A 15,370-nucleotide genomic window follows, 5' to 3' on the forward strand; every position below is an offset into this window, starting at 1 on the left:
AAGAAGGATTGGCCACCCACTTCTGAAATAGCAGGCCTCTGAAAACCCTATGCACAACAGAACACACGCAGATTAACAAAAAGGGCAACCTAGGTAGAACCATCAAGTATGGAAACACAAGGGAGGAGGAACAGCTATAAGCAGACCCTAGTGACTGGTACATGGAATGTGAGAACCATGAATGAAGGAAAAGCAGAAACTGTTAGGAAAGAAATGGAACACATAAATATTGACATATTAGGCATTGGAGAGATGAGATGGACTGGCATGGGGCATTTTGAGTCTGATGACCATAAACTACCATAGGACCCAGTAATTCTGTTCCTAGGTATATATACTCAAGAGAACAGAAAAGGGTATCTAAGTAAGAATTTGTACATAAGTATTCACAGAAGTAATGTTTGCAATATTCACAAAGTGGAAACTACCCTAATATTCATCAACTGATAAACAAAATATGGCTTGTTCATACAATGGACTATATTGTTCAGTTATTTTAAAAATAAGGAAAGACATGCTACAACATGGATAAACTCTGAAAACAGGATACCAATGAAAGCCAGATACAAAAGACAAACATCTTATGATTCCCTGTATATGAAATGTCCAGAGCAGAAAAGCCCACAGCACGGGAGATTAGTGGTTGCCAGGGATGAGAGAGGGGGAAGAGAGAGGGAGACTAACTGCTTCACTGAAATAGGGCTTCTTTTGAGGGGTGATGAAAGGTTCTGGAATTAGATAGTGGTGATGATTGCATGACATTATGAACATGCTGAAAGCCACTGAATTGAACACTTTAAAATGGCTTAAGTGACAACGATTTCTCAAAAAAAATAAAAAGCCACTAAAATTTAACTCAATACAAACATGTAAGCATAAAATATATTCTTTATGGAAAATTGTGATGATGACAGTTTTATTTCTCCTGTCCCTAATAAAACCTTAAATTCTGACCTGCAGTAAAAACTAACTGGCATAAATGATATATAATATATATGATTGTATGTACACACACACGCTCACGCCACACCACCACCAACTAAATCATCTGTCAATTCCAACTAAAAGAGGCCCTCAGTGGAGCAGAGCTGTCCCCATGGTTTCTGAGGCTGTAACCTCTATGGGGCAGACAGCCGCGTTTTCTGTCACAGGGTAGCTGGAGGATTTGAATCTCCATCTTTTTGGTTAACAGCTAAGTACTCAACAACTATGCAAACAGGAGAGCTTTTATAAATAGAAAATAGATAACGAAATTCTTCTACTTTAAAGAAAGAATTCTATGCCTGTTAAAAAGAATAATTTCTTTGTGTTGTTAAAAGGATGCACAGGACAATATATACATACACTTATTTAACATTTCTATCCTCTGAGGTGGACTCTATTCTTCAGTCAGTTATACAGCCATTCCCAGCCCCCTTTTCTGAATCAGTTAGTGTTCCTTCCTCCATTCACTGCCCCCTAAGTTTCCTACTTAATATTTTTAGTTGCTCTTGTCAATTTGATCCCACAGACACGGGTCTTAAGAGCTACTTGTTTTTAAATGTAAATTGTTGTTGTTGTTGTTGTTGTTGTTGTGTGCCGTCGAATCACCTGCAGTCCTATGTACAACAACTCTGAAGCCTCCCTATCCCGAGCCAATCTCACTGACTCCAACACACCTGCCCACGTTGTAAATCTTTATTAAATGCTGTATAAGTAGAAATGAGATTTCAAAGATATTATCAAGTCAATACTTTTGTGAAATACCATTTTAAGTTCAGAAATTAATAAGTTTCAACAAAGTAGCTATGTTTTCTAAAAATATGTTAAGTTCTCTAAAATGCAAGAGAAGATATAATATCTACATTTTAAAAAGTGGTATATTGGATTACTTTATAAAGTTTAGTACAAAAAAAATTTAAAAAATAGTACTAACATTCAGCTCAGCAGATAAAAATAAACTTTATTTTGGGAGAGTTGATGCACTTATATTGTATGTGTCAAAGAGAAAGACTACAAGTATTTGTAGGAGCTATCGTGGCTTAGTGGTAAAGAACAGAACTGCCACCTCAAAGGCATGCAGTTCAAATCCACCACCTCCACAGAGAAAGCTCTGCAACCTCTTCCTGTACAATTCACTGCCTCTGTAAACGCACTAGAGAGTCAGCTAGGAGCCGGTTCTGACTTGACGGTACTCGACAACAATAAAAAGTAAGCCTTATTGCAGTTTCCGTGTAAGTAGCACTCTAACATGAAGGGCCTGGACCTTCCCTTGAACTTTCTCTCCAAAGCAAGTGAATTCCCCTAAAAAGCCTAAGGTAGTCAGAAAAAAATCTCCCTGCAAACTCTCGCATGATGGCTGGTGCACCTACACTTCCCTAGAGAGCTTCTGACAGGTTGTCTTTGTCACTTTCTTATAACCAACCCACCCTCACCTATTCTTGTTGATGTTTAATGCTGTAGTCAGGTACAAGCCATAAAGACTCTACTGGACACAGATCTGACGCCTAGCCTCTCCTGTGCCATCCTTACCAGCTCTGACATACGTGAGCCCATGGCTCAAAAATGCATTTGTTTCAATCTTGGAAGGTAAGTCATACTTTAAGATACAGAACACAGAGGCAAACATTTCTAAAGGCATAAAAGCAAATAAATTAGCTAAAAATTCTGAAGAGGAAAATGTTGTAAAACAAAAGTAAATCTCTACTAGCCATAGCCCGGTTTTGCAGTCAGCTTTCCAGCTAAACCTAAAATCAAAGGCAGCACTAGAATTGAAAATGGTGTCACTGTGCAGAGGTGGTGGTGGTGGTGGTTGCTAGGTGCTGTCAGGTCAAGTGTGACCCACAGCAATCCTATGAACAACGGACCTGAAGCCTGTCCTCTATGTCCTGTGCCATCCTCACCATCTCTGACACACTTGAGCCCATTGCTGCAATCACGGTGCCACACCCTGGTGGAGGGTCTTCCTCTCTTTTGTCCACCCTCCACCTTTCCAAGCATGATGTTCCTCTCCAAGGAACAGACTCTCCTATCAACATGCCCAAAGTATGTGAGATGAAGCCTGTCATCTCTGCCTCCAAGGAGCACTCTGGCCACGCTTTCTCCAAGACATAGCTGAGTGTTCTTTTTGGCAGTCTGTGGGATCCTCGATATAATAACGTAAAGGAGGAACATAAATTCAAACTCAAATAACATTAAAGCACAATTAAGCTGGACAAATATTGTCAAAGACAACACATTAACAGACACACTTTCTCTCTTCTGATCTATCTTCTTTCCCTCTCTCTTTTTCTCTTTCTCTGCCTCTGTCTGTCGCTCTGTCTCTGTCCGCTTCTCTCTCTCCCTCTCCTAGCCTCCACACACACAGAACTGTAGGTTTAAGAGTGGTAAGAGGTTAGATGGTGTGGTCAAACATTTTATGATTATGAGACATGTAAGATACTTAAATGACCTCCAGTTCATTCAGCAAAGACCACAAATAATCAAAGTGCAATTATATCAGTTTGGGTAAACCACTATTTTCATATTTTTATCACGTGCCTGAGTAAATTCTGAGGAACTAGTTTAAAATATGGTACTGCATAATGTAAATTTTCAGTCAAGCGAATCCGTAAGAGTATATTTTGTTAATTTGTATTTGGAGAAAGTTCTATTTTGTGTGATTTTAATAAAAATATTGATAAATAGAAATTTTTTTAAATACTGATTTAAAAAAAATTTTTTAAATACTGATTAAATCAAAATTGACTTAAGATTAAGGTCATAATACAAGTTAATTAACATTAAAGAAAATAATATTACCTTATGTAGCATGTTTTCTACTGTCCTCATGTGATTGGCAACACATTCTTTATCTCTAGAAAAGATAAGATAAGGCATTAGGGGAAACCAAGCCTTGTTTTAAAGAATATGGGTTGGTTATCATTGATCTTCCACAATGTGACACCTAGCTATATTCTCCAGTATATTCCCACACTTGATCCTATCTTAATTCCCTTAAGGGGGATCTGGTGGCACAGTCCACAGTCATGCTTTCCAGGGGTCTGAATCCACTCAGAGGTCCATGGAGAAAAGGTGGGCAATCTCTTCCCATGCAATTTAGAGCCTGGGAAACCCAGTAGAAGGTAAGCTATGAGATGGTTCCAACTGGACAGCAATGACAGAGAGAAAGAGATCAAGCTAGTGTCCTAAATTGGCATAAGGAGGGGTCAAGGACAGATTCAAAATGAAAAAAGAAGAAAATCCCCACTATATTATTGATCGTGAATGAAACATACTAATGAAATTAAAAATTTTATTCTTTTGATTTCCATTGAAAAGGATTTACAATCTTAGTGATGGGGTATTAAAAATGACAATACACTGTATAAGGATGTTTTCTTTTCTACATAGGTTATTTATCCTATAATAACTGACATGACTAGATAGTCACTGTTTCTAGCTTCTTGACCTTGATAGCTAGAATTATTGCATGTTTCTAGTCAAGCTTCTATCAGTTCTTGCCACTGATTTTGGCTTCAATAATGAAATTAAAAGTCTAAATGAAAATTCTAAAAACAAAAATAGTATACCTCAGATCGAAATAGCAAGTAGTGTATAAGTTCTCCAAGTTTCAAATTAGCTTCTTTAGCTTTATAAGAACATGCAGGCATGGTCACAGTTTCTGAATATCAACAAATAGCAATGTGTGAAGACATACAGTAAAGATTCAGAAGTTCTATAAACTGGTCCCACAGCCATGAGAACATTCAGAGCCATACAGACACATTGGAAATTAAGTAGACAAAGTCCTTCATTTGATGGAAGGGAACTGAGTCTCAACAATGACAATACAAAATTGATTTAGTCAAACAGTTTAAAAAATTACAATGACATACACTAGTACAGTGCAATCTTAGATAGCTGTGTGATTTTTCCAGAGACCTATTTTCAAGCGTTTAATTACTTTGGCTTTGTGTGAATCCACGTTTTCAATTTGTATGAGCAATATCCCAAGGCCAGTGGCAAAACTTATGAGTAGCTTAAGTTTTCAGATTCTCCATCCTGCAATCTAGTTTATAGTTGTATTTCATGATATTGAACAGTTGAGAGCTTCTCTCAAAAGGAAAAAAAAATACTTTAACATATTTTTGCAAGTATGGGAATTCAAAATTTCAAAACCAATAAAATAACTAAAGTAAAATGTTTCTATAATTCTTATATAAATTTTTCTTTTAGACACACTATTATACAAAGGATTGTCTTAAAGTATTTCATGAAATTAGATACGTGCAACAAAAAACTCACCCAAGGGAACAATATATGCCAACTTGGTTACTTGGTTAAAAGAAAAATAACTCTCATTGTATTTAGATAGTAGTTCCTGGTGGAAACAGCATCCTATTTTCTATTTAATATTTTAGTATAACCAGTTATGACAGTAAAATGAATTTTCTATCTCCAATGATCTTCTTACATTCAAAAAGGTGCCAATGTAGACATGCTGACTGTCACTAACAGTTTTTATTGTGCACTAACATTTATTTGCTACTTGTAGCATTAGCATATTATAATAGTCACAGAGCAAAATTTTGGAGGTAGTGTGGTGAACAGGATGAGGAATACGTGAGAGAAGAAGACAAGGACTCTATGCAAAATTTTCAAATACAGAATCTGAGGTCTCACATTTATGAAAAGCAAGGACTCAAACATGTGCCCTACGATGGAGCCCAGGCACACATAATGAGAGGCTAGATAGCAACTTCTCCTTTGCTGAGGCTTCTCGATAAAATATACATTTAGCATGTTGAGTTAAGAGTTTTCCTTTTTGAGGATATATCAGAGAATTTCAAAGCGAGACAGCTGTACTTTTGTTTTCTAACACTGTATTATCCAGGGCTAAAACCCGGAGCATGAAAGTAAGAATTGATCTTTTGTCTGTTTTAAGTGATCTCCCCAAGGTCCAAATGCTCACTTGGCTGCCATGCGGAGGGCACTCTCAGCATCGCGGATGCACTCCTCCAGCCGACGCTTGTCCTGCTCCAGCTGGGTAAGATGTCTATTGAGCTGACGCAGAGATTGATCTTTTCTTCTCAGCTCCATCTTTGCCTCGGAGAGACTCTGCGAGCAGACAGAAAACAGAGTTACTTGTCAGCCCTGATAATTAACTTCAATTTATGCCATAGGCTATTAAACAAAGAGGAATACAGACTGACTGAGAAGTAGACTGGGGTCACTCCACATCAAGGTTTAGCAAATTCTGTGCAAAAATTTTACATATTTACTAATTAGAATTGATAGAACTGATATGATTTAAAAGATTTTTGGCTATAGGATACGGTTGGTTTTGGTTTTTTTTTTAAATATCGCAAGGTAAATGTTGCTTGTTCAAAATAGGTGATTATTATAATCCTAAATTAGGTTTGTTTTAAAAACTAAAAAAAATCAAAGAGGAAAAGGCACATGAAACTTAAAAGTCTATTTTAAAAAGAGAGAATGCAAAGAGAGAGTAAGTGTGTGTGTGAGAGAGAGAGAAAAAAAAAAGAGACAGCAATTATGAGGAAGGTAGATTATAACAAAGGAGTGGAAAATCCAAGATTAAAAAGTATCAACACTTTCTTGGAGATTTAATTGCAATAGTTATTGGAGTGCTATAGACTTCTCAGTAGACAAATCCTACTCCAGAATAAAATTCACTGGTTTCTAAGTACAAATCAGTTACTAGTTTCCAAGCAACTATGATGTCAATAGTAGTAACACATATTTGATCAACAAGTTTCAACCAACAGTGAACAACAGGCCTGAAACTACTTTATGTTTCCAGATATTGTCTTAGTCAACAAAGGACAAAATCTGCTGCTCAGTCTTTGCTTTCATCTGAAATATTTACTTACTATGAAAATTTAAAGATATGACTGCACACCTTCTTAAAAGTTTAGGGCTTTTTTAGTCTTTTTTTAAAAAGACTTATAATTTAAAGGAATGTTTTCTTCATTTTAATTCTTAGATCCAGAGTAGAACGGACTTTTCTCTTAATGCTGAAAATTTGCTCATTCCCTCATGATTTATGGAAGTGGAGCTTACCAGTTTTCAGTAAAATTAGTTGACAGTGAGTTCAATGATTGAATGCATATATCCATATTTTTTTCTTCTTGCTCTACATTTAGCCAACATTAACATCTACAGCTTCAAAACTCTACTAAGGAATAACCAAATGCTATAATTTCACATCTAAACTCTCTATAAACTCTATTCTTCTAATGCATTCATGATTGGTAGTATTAAAAACTGAAGTTGTCCACATGAAGCTAAAACAATTAATCCATTCTGAACACTGACAGATTGAAAGCAATCATTACTCAAACCAGGTAGTTTGAAATGTTAAAAATTTTTCAATTCTGTAGTTCACCTGTCTAATAATAAAGTTGCTACCAGAAAAAAATATGTTGAGGAATTAAAAATAAGCAAACTGTAGTTGCTTATTGGATATCATATTTAATTTTGAATCTTTACTATTAACAAATCTTCATGAACATCTCACTGTGGGACCAATCACTGATTCAAAGTAACTCTTTTAAAAGACAAGGAATCAAATTTTTCTAAAGTCATGCTAACCCCACTTTTTCCATGGTAATGCTGATATGTTAAGTCACTGGAGTATCATGAGAATTCATTATTTAAAAAAGTAAAATCCATTTTAGTCCTTCTAAAGCTGGTATTTCTGACATCTTCCCGGTAATAAAAAAGCTATTTTTTTAGATATGAAGATAAAATTAATGATCCACCACCAGTTATGCATAAAGCTTGAATTCTTTTTTCCAACAGAAATAATAAATCTGGACCAGTCTATTGACATTCTCTTGCTCCGTAACTTCAAAGAGAGGAGGGAATCTGTACAAGGGCTTCCCAGCAATCAGGTGCTTGTCTGCCCCTTGTCCAGACTGAAGTTTGCTTGTCCAATATGAGAGAGCCCAGGACTCGGGAATCATTTTCAAACTGACTTTTCACAGAAGATAGACTGCAACATTCAGATCTTTCCTGTGTATTCCTGTGACTCCTGGGGAGTCATCGAACACCACTACGCCAAAATCTGAGGACACAGCTGAAAAGTCTATGGAAGGACTGTTCAATTACAGAAGAGGAACAAAAGTGGTATTAACAGACATAAAAGTCAAGTTCTTGGCGAGCTCTGGTGGCCTGGTGGCGGGGGGCTGCACTGCAATCCTAGAGGTACGCGGTTCGAGTCCACCAGATGCTCTGCTGGACAGGAAGGGACGGTCTCCTCCTGTACCAGTCAGATCTGGTTTGATGGTACACATACACAAAATAATAAAAATAAAAAAGTCACAGTCCTCTGTGAATATGAAAAGGTGTTTTTTAAAAATAATCATAGTTGTATAACTTGCAAACAATTCTCATTTTAAAGGGTCGAAAGAGAACGTGAAAGAATATAAATCAATGGGTATATGGCTCTAGGTACATATATTATACCAAGACATAAAAAGTGATTCAAGGATGACCTTCATGCTGATATTCATAAATTTTGTTTCTATCTAACACTCAGTTTTAAAGAAGATAAAGAGATGTATTTACATATGAGTTTACATCATGTATATATACACACATATTAATATTTATACGTGTGACTATCTGACATATTTAAAACATACAGCTCTATATGTTGTTCAAGTCCAGCTTTTTTCTCCTCCTGTTCAGAGTGATCTCATTAAAACCCATGATAAACTTTATGGACTCTAATATTTCCAACCAAATGTCTGAAACCAAGAGGGTGTGCCTCCAGGCAGCAGGGCACCAATGATAAGCAGCAGGTTAGCCACTAATTTCTCAAGCAGGGTAGATTGCGAAAGTGTGATGTTCTGATATCCAAGAAACTGTTCAGGAGAGAATAGGATAAATCAAGTTTAATAACTCTGCTCCTAATTGTTCCCCCAATGCTCAACTCTAATTACTTGGAGAACTCTCCCGACTGTCACCTGATATTAAGTTGTTGGAGGCTGAGCCTGGAACAGCGAGATAATCAATAAACATTTAGTGGGGAGAAGAATGAAGATCCTGTTAAGCAGTGGGAACCTGCAGCACCCAAAGCCCTTCTGCTCATGAGAAAACCTACGGGGCAGCCATAGTGATTGCAAAGCAATAATCCAAAGCACTGTTTTTAGGCCTTGAGGCCTTTAGGCAACAGTACATTTGAGGAAAAGAGGTTAACACGGTCACCCTAATTACAGCCCACTTTCACATACTTCATATATAAGCGAAGACAAGCCAATTAGGTAGAAAGGAAGATAAGGGAAGTTTTATTTGTATACTAATTAAACCCCTGATGAAATTAAAGGAAAAACATACAGCTCTGTAATTGTGTCTGAGAAAGGTCACTTCAGGTTCAGCTATCAGAACAGCACAGCCTTGAGATATTTCACTTAATCCACAATACAGCCCTCATTTTGTACTCAGGTCTTAATATTTAAAAAAAAAAAAAATCAAAGCCTGATAGTGCATTTATCTTTAAACATTGTTGTGAACGATTTTAACTGTTGAAAAGTTAATGCTATAGATGATAACAAGTGTTTTAAAAAGCAGAATAATACCCCACCTCTCCGGGAAACAATATCTTATCCAAGATGCTGAGTTTTCTCTTTAAATTCCAAGGTTTTTAAGGCAATTTTTACAAGCAAATTCTAAAGCTGCTGTATTTCACGAGCATAATTATACATAATAATGTATTATACTTAGTGTATTTTTTTTAATGATGATCATTGCTTGCTTTTAAATACACAGCTCATAGTCAGGGCACACTGGTCAATGTTCTCACTATGTCACTAAGAAGATCTTTCCATCTGGTTGTTTATCTGAGGTAATGATGAAAAGCAAGTTACCACTATTAAACCCGGCAGGCTCGAGGGCTACGGAGGAAACGATTATGTGCAGAAGACTTTGGGACAGGACACACACACTATGTATATTTTTTTCTTAACTACAGTTGCTAAAGTTTCTATAAGCAACATACTCTTACACAATATTTCTATAAGAAATATTGAATATCAACACATTATTTTTTGTTTTTAAATTTTATTTGAATAACTTTAATGAACATTTACAGAGATTTTGGATTTCCATTCATTCATTGGTGTACTTTTCTCCCTGCTCAGCCCTCCCCCCTACCTCCCCCCCAGTTTGCTCCTCTCTTTGAAAAAGTAAAAGTAAAATTCTTTCTTTGGTATACAATCCCCTGCACCCCTCTCACCACCCCAGGTGCACTCCACTATGCACCCTTAATTCTGGACTCTTGTGATAACTAGAATACCCTATCATATATTGCTTTTAATGTATTCTTTCCCTCATCTGTTTCAATGCAGTATACATAATTTATCCAGCTTTTCTCATTCTTACCCAAACCCTGATACCAGTCCCATTATTTTTTTAAAGTCACATGTCATTTTGTATTTCCAAGGTCTGAAATGTTTATGAAGGCTAGTAATTTTTCAAAACAAACTGTTGTTATGAATTGAAATTCTATCTACTACTTCTCACTTGTGAGATTATTTTGCTCAGTGGAAGTGTTTTGTTTTCTTTTATAACAATTGTACAATTTACCCTTTTAAAGTGTTCAATGCAATGGTTTTTAGTATATTCACAGTTTGTGCAACCATAACTAGTGTGAGTCTTTTCTGAAGTGAAAATTTTTTTGGCGCACAAGAAATAAGAACAATCGTGTCCCACCTGGGGTACCAAAAAAAAAAAAAAGAAAGAAAGAAATAAGAACAAAAACGGTTATTTCTTGGAGAATTTTATATCAGCAAATTCTAATTCAAAACTACAAATAATATGCAACATTTATCATTTTGCTGGACAATAACTTTCAAGATAAAATTTACAAATTTAATTCCTTGGAATAGAATATTTGATTCATAAGTGAGGTGAAGTACAAAACGAAAGTTCTCTAGAAGTGTGTGCACATCTCTCCTATGACTATTTCCGGATGCCGAGGGAGCCATCCACCGAGTTCTCCCCCATTAGGGTGCGGTACAGGAGAGCCGCAGACTGTTAGGTGAGGCAGGAAGAGGGTGCCCAGAGATTAGCACTTTCATAGACTTCCTATTGTCTAATGGAAAATACCTATGGATCCGCATTCCTGCAGACGAAAAACTAATGGTGTCTTCAGAAAGTTAGTCATTTACAACATGCAAGGTAAAAGAGCATAAGAGGTACTGAGCAGGATACAGCAACACCCAGATCTTGTGGAACATTTACTTCATTTCCTTGGGATAACATTTACTATCACCTAGCCATAACTTCTGGGGTTTTTATTTCTTTTATTGTACATTGTTTTGCACACAAAATTCCTATCCTATACTGCACTGAAACAGATAAGGGTGAGAACTGTTTACAAGGGATATATGATTGGGTATGAAGGCTGCACAGTGGGGTGAACTTGAGAGGAGGGATTGTATAACAAGAAAAGAACTACTTTTTTACTTTAAAAAAGAAGAGCAAATTGTGGGGGAGGGGTGGGAAGGGAGAAAAGTGCAACAATGAATGACTGGAAACCCTTGAAGAGTAAACTTTTATTAAAATTAATTAAAATATTTCCTGTCACCACAACAAGATAAAGGTAAATAATCCAATTGAAAAATGGGCACAGGGTATGAACAAACACTTCACCAAAGAAGACATTGAGATGGCCAACAAGCACATGAAGAAATATTCAAAATCCCTAGCTCTAAGAGAGAAGCAAATCAAAACAACTATGAGATCTCATCTCACCCCAGTAGGAATAGCAAAATTTAACAGAACAGCAAGCAACAAATGCTGGCAAGGTTGTGGAGGAACTGAAACCCTTATTCACTGTTGGTGGAGGTGTAAAATGGTGCAACCACTGTGGAAAATGGTGTGGCGCTTTCTCAAAAAGTTGCAAATAGAGATACCATTTGACCCAGCAAGTCTACTACTGGGAATATACCCTAAAGAGACCATAACTGACATCCAAGCAGATATATATGCACACCCATGCTTATCGTGGCTTTGTTCACAATAGCAAGGAGCTGGAAACAACCCAAGTGCCCATCAACAAACAAATGGATAGAGAAGCTGTGGTCTATTCACACAATGGAATACTATGCTGCATTGAAAAACATGGAACTCATGCAATATGATTAAAAATGGGTGACTCTGGAGGACATTATGCTGAGTGAAGTATGTCAGTCACAAAAGGTGACTGCATGGTGCCACTGTTAATGAATGGGACTGAAATCAGGGTTGGGATAAGACTGAGAAAAACTGGATAAATTATGTATACTGCATTGAAACAGATCAAGGAGAGAACAATTTAAAAGCGATATATGATAGGGTACTATGATTATCACAAGAGTCCAGAATTAAGGTTGCATAGTCGAGTATACTCGGGGCAGTAGGAGGGGTGTGGGAGGATTGTATACCAATGAAAGAATTTTTCCTTTACTTTTCAAAGAGAGGAGCGAACTGGGCGGGGGGGGGGGGGCAGGAGGGGAGGCGGGGCTGGGCAGGGAGAAAAGTGCACCAATGAACGAATGGAAATCCAAAATCTCTGTAAATGTTCATTAAAATTAATAAAATAACATTTTAAAAAAACAACAAAATTTCCTATCTATTATGTTTCATACATTCCATCCCTCACATGGTCTTTTATACACTGTGATCATTCCCATGCACAGCGCTTTATACCATCAATCCCCATTGATCTATGCCCACCATTATCTCATCCTTTCAGATCCCCACTGGATGTTCCTCATCCCTTCACGCCCTCCCTCTGCCCACCAAACTCTGCAACCCCACGTTTTCCCCCCTCCACTTCCTCCTTCAGACTTCTGTACGCATCTTACTAGTCATCCTTTTATTTTACAATAATGATCTTATGCAGCATGTGTCCTTTCAAGACTCCATTCACTCAGCTTAATGCTCTCCAGCCTCTCCCACGTTACACAGTATTTTTGAAATCATTGTTCCTTACTGCTACATCATGTTCCATCATGTGACTATACCACAATTCCTCAATCCATTCATTCACTGATGGACATTGGAGGTTTTCCATGTTCTTGCTATTGTGAATAAGGCTGCTCTGAACATTGGAGTACAAATCTCCATTTGTGTCTCAGTCCCATTTTTCCTCAGAGTATGTTCCTAGAATGGAATAGCTGCTAACCATAACTTTTGAATAAAGTTTTCCACTTTGAGATTGGCTCCAAAAAGCATCTCAAGGCATTAAGATAAAAAAACTGGAAAAAGAAAATTGAGCTGTCTGTCTTCAGTTCTACTATCTTCACACGACCACTAGAGAATTCTATTTTGTCCAGAAATCACTGAGTGACTGCGACATGGGTCCTAATCACTTTTGTAACATACGTGAAGTTTTACAAAATGTCCATTCTACCACACTTTAAAAAGATGGCAAAAAGAAACTAACACAGAAAAGTGTAAAATAAGCAACTTTTATAAAGAAGCCATATAATGAATAATTAATAACACGGAGCAAATGAGCAAAGAAAATTCAACTTTAAATTTTCAAAATCTGCAGTAAGATTCTGTTACAAAGGTCTAATGTAGCCCAGTTTCACATACTCTTATGGAAATGTTCTCCTAAAGTCTACTTATATAAATGTATAAATAGAAATAGAAAAGCTAACTTTTAAAATTAAAATTACAATGATCAATTATTTATATATACATACAGAGATCTCTGGTACTTGTAAGGATCTGTGCTGCTATCCCAAAGATACACAGTTCAAATCCACCAGCTGGTCCACAAGGGAAAGACAGGCAATTCACTCCTGTGAGATTTACTGCCTCTGAAAACCTTCTGGAAGGTCAGCTATGAGTCAGTTCTGAATTAACAGTACACAACAGCAACAGGAAAAAAAATAAATAAAATACATATATATATACATTTAGAAGCAAGACTGGCATCTCCTTCCTAAAAAACTTGCCTCTGGAAACTCTATGAACTTTGATGAATGTCAGTAGTTGTAGAGAGGCTTCAGGCCTTTTGTTCACAGGGTTGCTATGAGTTGTCCTAGACTCAAAGGCAATCAACAAAAACAACGTGTGTGTGTGTGTGTGTGTGTGTGTGTGTGTGTGTGTGTGTGATAAGCTCTGGTGGTATGGTCCACAGGAGCTTGGCACTGTCAACCTAAATTTAGTGGGTTTGGGGCAGTTCAAGTCTACCAGGAGCTCCTTGGGAGAAAGTTGGACCATCTCCTCTGGTCTGTCCGGTTACAGCCTCGGAAACCCACTGGTGGGTCAGCTATAAGTCATCTCCAACTCAGTGGCAATGAATTTTGAATTTGTTTATTTATATAAAGATCCTCACAGCCATATTCAAAACAAACTGACTCCTGGTTATTCTAAGTCTTAGATAAATATCACAAAACTCTTTCTGGCAGACTGGAAGCATTAGATGATAATGAAGTATGAGAGAGATATGCTTAAAACTTTGTGTCAATGACATAAAGAGAAGAGGGTAAAGAGAATCCTGTAAGCCTTTTCAACTGGAAAACATGCTCAGAAAAGCATAGGTTAGACAAGTGATAGCTAGATTTATCATGGCATATGACACATAAGCAGAAATGCAGCAATAATGTTTTCCCAATATACAAAGCAAACTGCATTTGGTGACTCTACATGCCTCAGATACCATCTACAAGTGACAGTCATCACAGGGCTGCTATGATAAAAGCAGTGCAAATGTGTCCTCTCAATAAATGCCAGAGAAATAAAAGCAGAAGACACAGGGGCCTTAGTAGCAATAGATTAGTCAGCAAGTTCTAAAACTTCATAGAGTTGACAATCCTAGCTATGCGGATGTCCAAAAAGTTGCTTAATGCCCTGGCAGCATTTTAAATGAGTCAAGCTGTGAATTAAGTGGTAGAAAGTTATCATTTAGAATTTAAATGCTGTTTTGAAATCAGCTGAGAATTACCTAAAACAACTGTCTTAGAAGAACTTGAAGAAATATGAATAATTTATAAAGGACTTCATATATTTGAATTCTCAACATTTAAATTAAAAGAAGTTATTGTTAGAAGAATCTTTCCATTTCAAGAATGTTTTATGATATAACTTAATTCTAAAGATAATAATTTAAATGTCCTCACATTAGTATTTTCTGTGATAATACAGAGTTTAAGTGACAATCTTGAACATGTTATATCTTAATTATTATCATTAAAAGTAAACCACATATGAGCTGAATAAATAAGTGTTGACTGTTTAAAAGAATGTGAAGGTCAAATTAAAACAAGAAAAAGAAACCTTTGTCTTTTTAGACATAAACATAATTAAAAGGATGTTCCTTCTAAGTTTTTTTATTGGGTGAATTTTTGTACATTAAATATTTTACCAGTGATTTCAGCCATTTTATATA

The 15,370-nt window shown here is 36.6% G+C and overlaps 1 protein-coding gene across 1 annotated transcript in view; it reads right to left on the minus strand.

Moving 5' to 3' along the window:
* The window catches only part of CCDC171 (coiled-coil domain containing 171), a 313,076-nt gene that overhangs the window by 119,922 nt on the left and 177,784 nt on the right, over positions 1-15,370 (minus strand). Inside the window, exons 21-22 of the mRNA XM_006881285.1 lie at positions 5,933-6,078; positions 3,781-3,835 (exon numbers count right to left, since the gene is read on the minus strand). Of these exons, the coding sequence (XP_006881347.1) occupies positions 3,781-3,835; positions 5,933-6,078 (201 nt within the window). The remainder of the gene's footprint in view (positions 1-3,780; positions 3,836-5,932; positions 6,079-15,370) is intronic.

Source organism: Elephantulus edwardii, unplaced genomic scaffold, assembly GCF_000299155.1.
Source record: "Elephantulus edwardii isolate Elephantulus edwardi_28Jun2011 unplaced genomic scaffold, EleEdw1.0 scaffold00014, whole genome shotgun sequence".
NCBI classification, from domain to species: domain Eukaryota; kingdom Metazoa; phylum Chordata; class Mammalia; order Macroscelidea; family Macroscelididae; genus Elephantulus; species Elephantulus edwardii.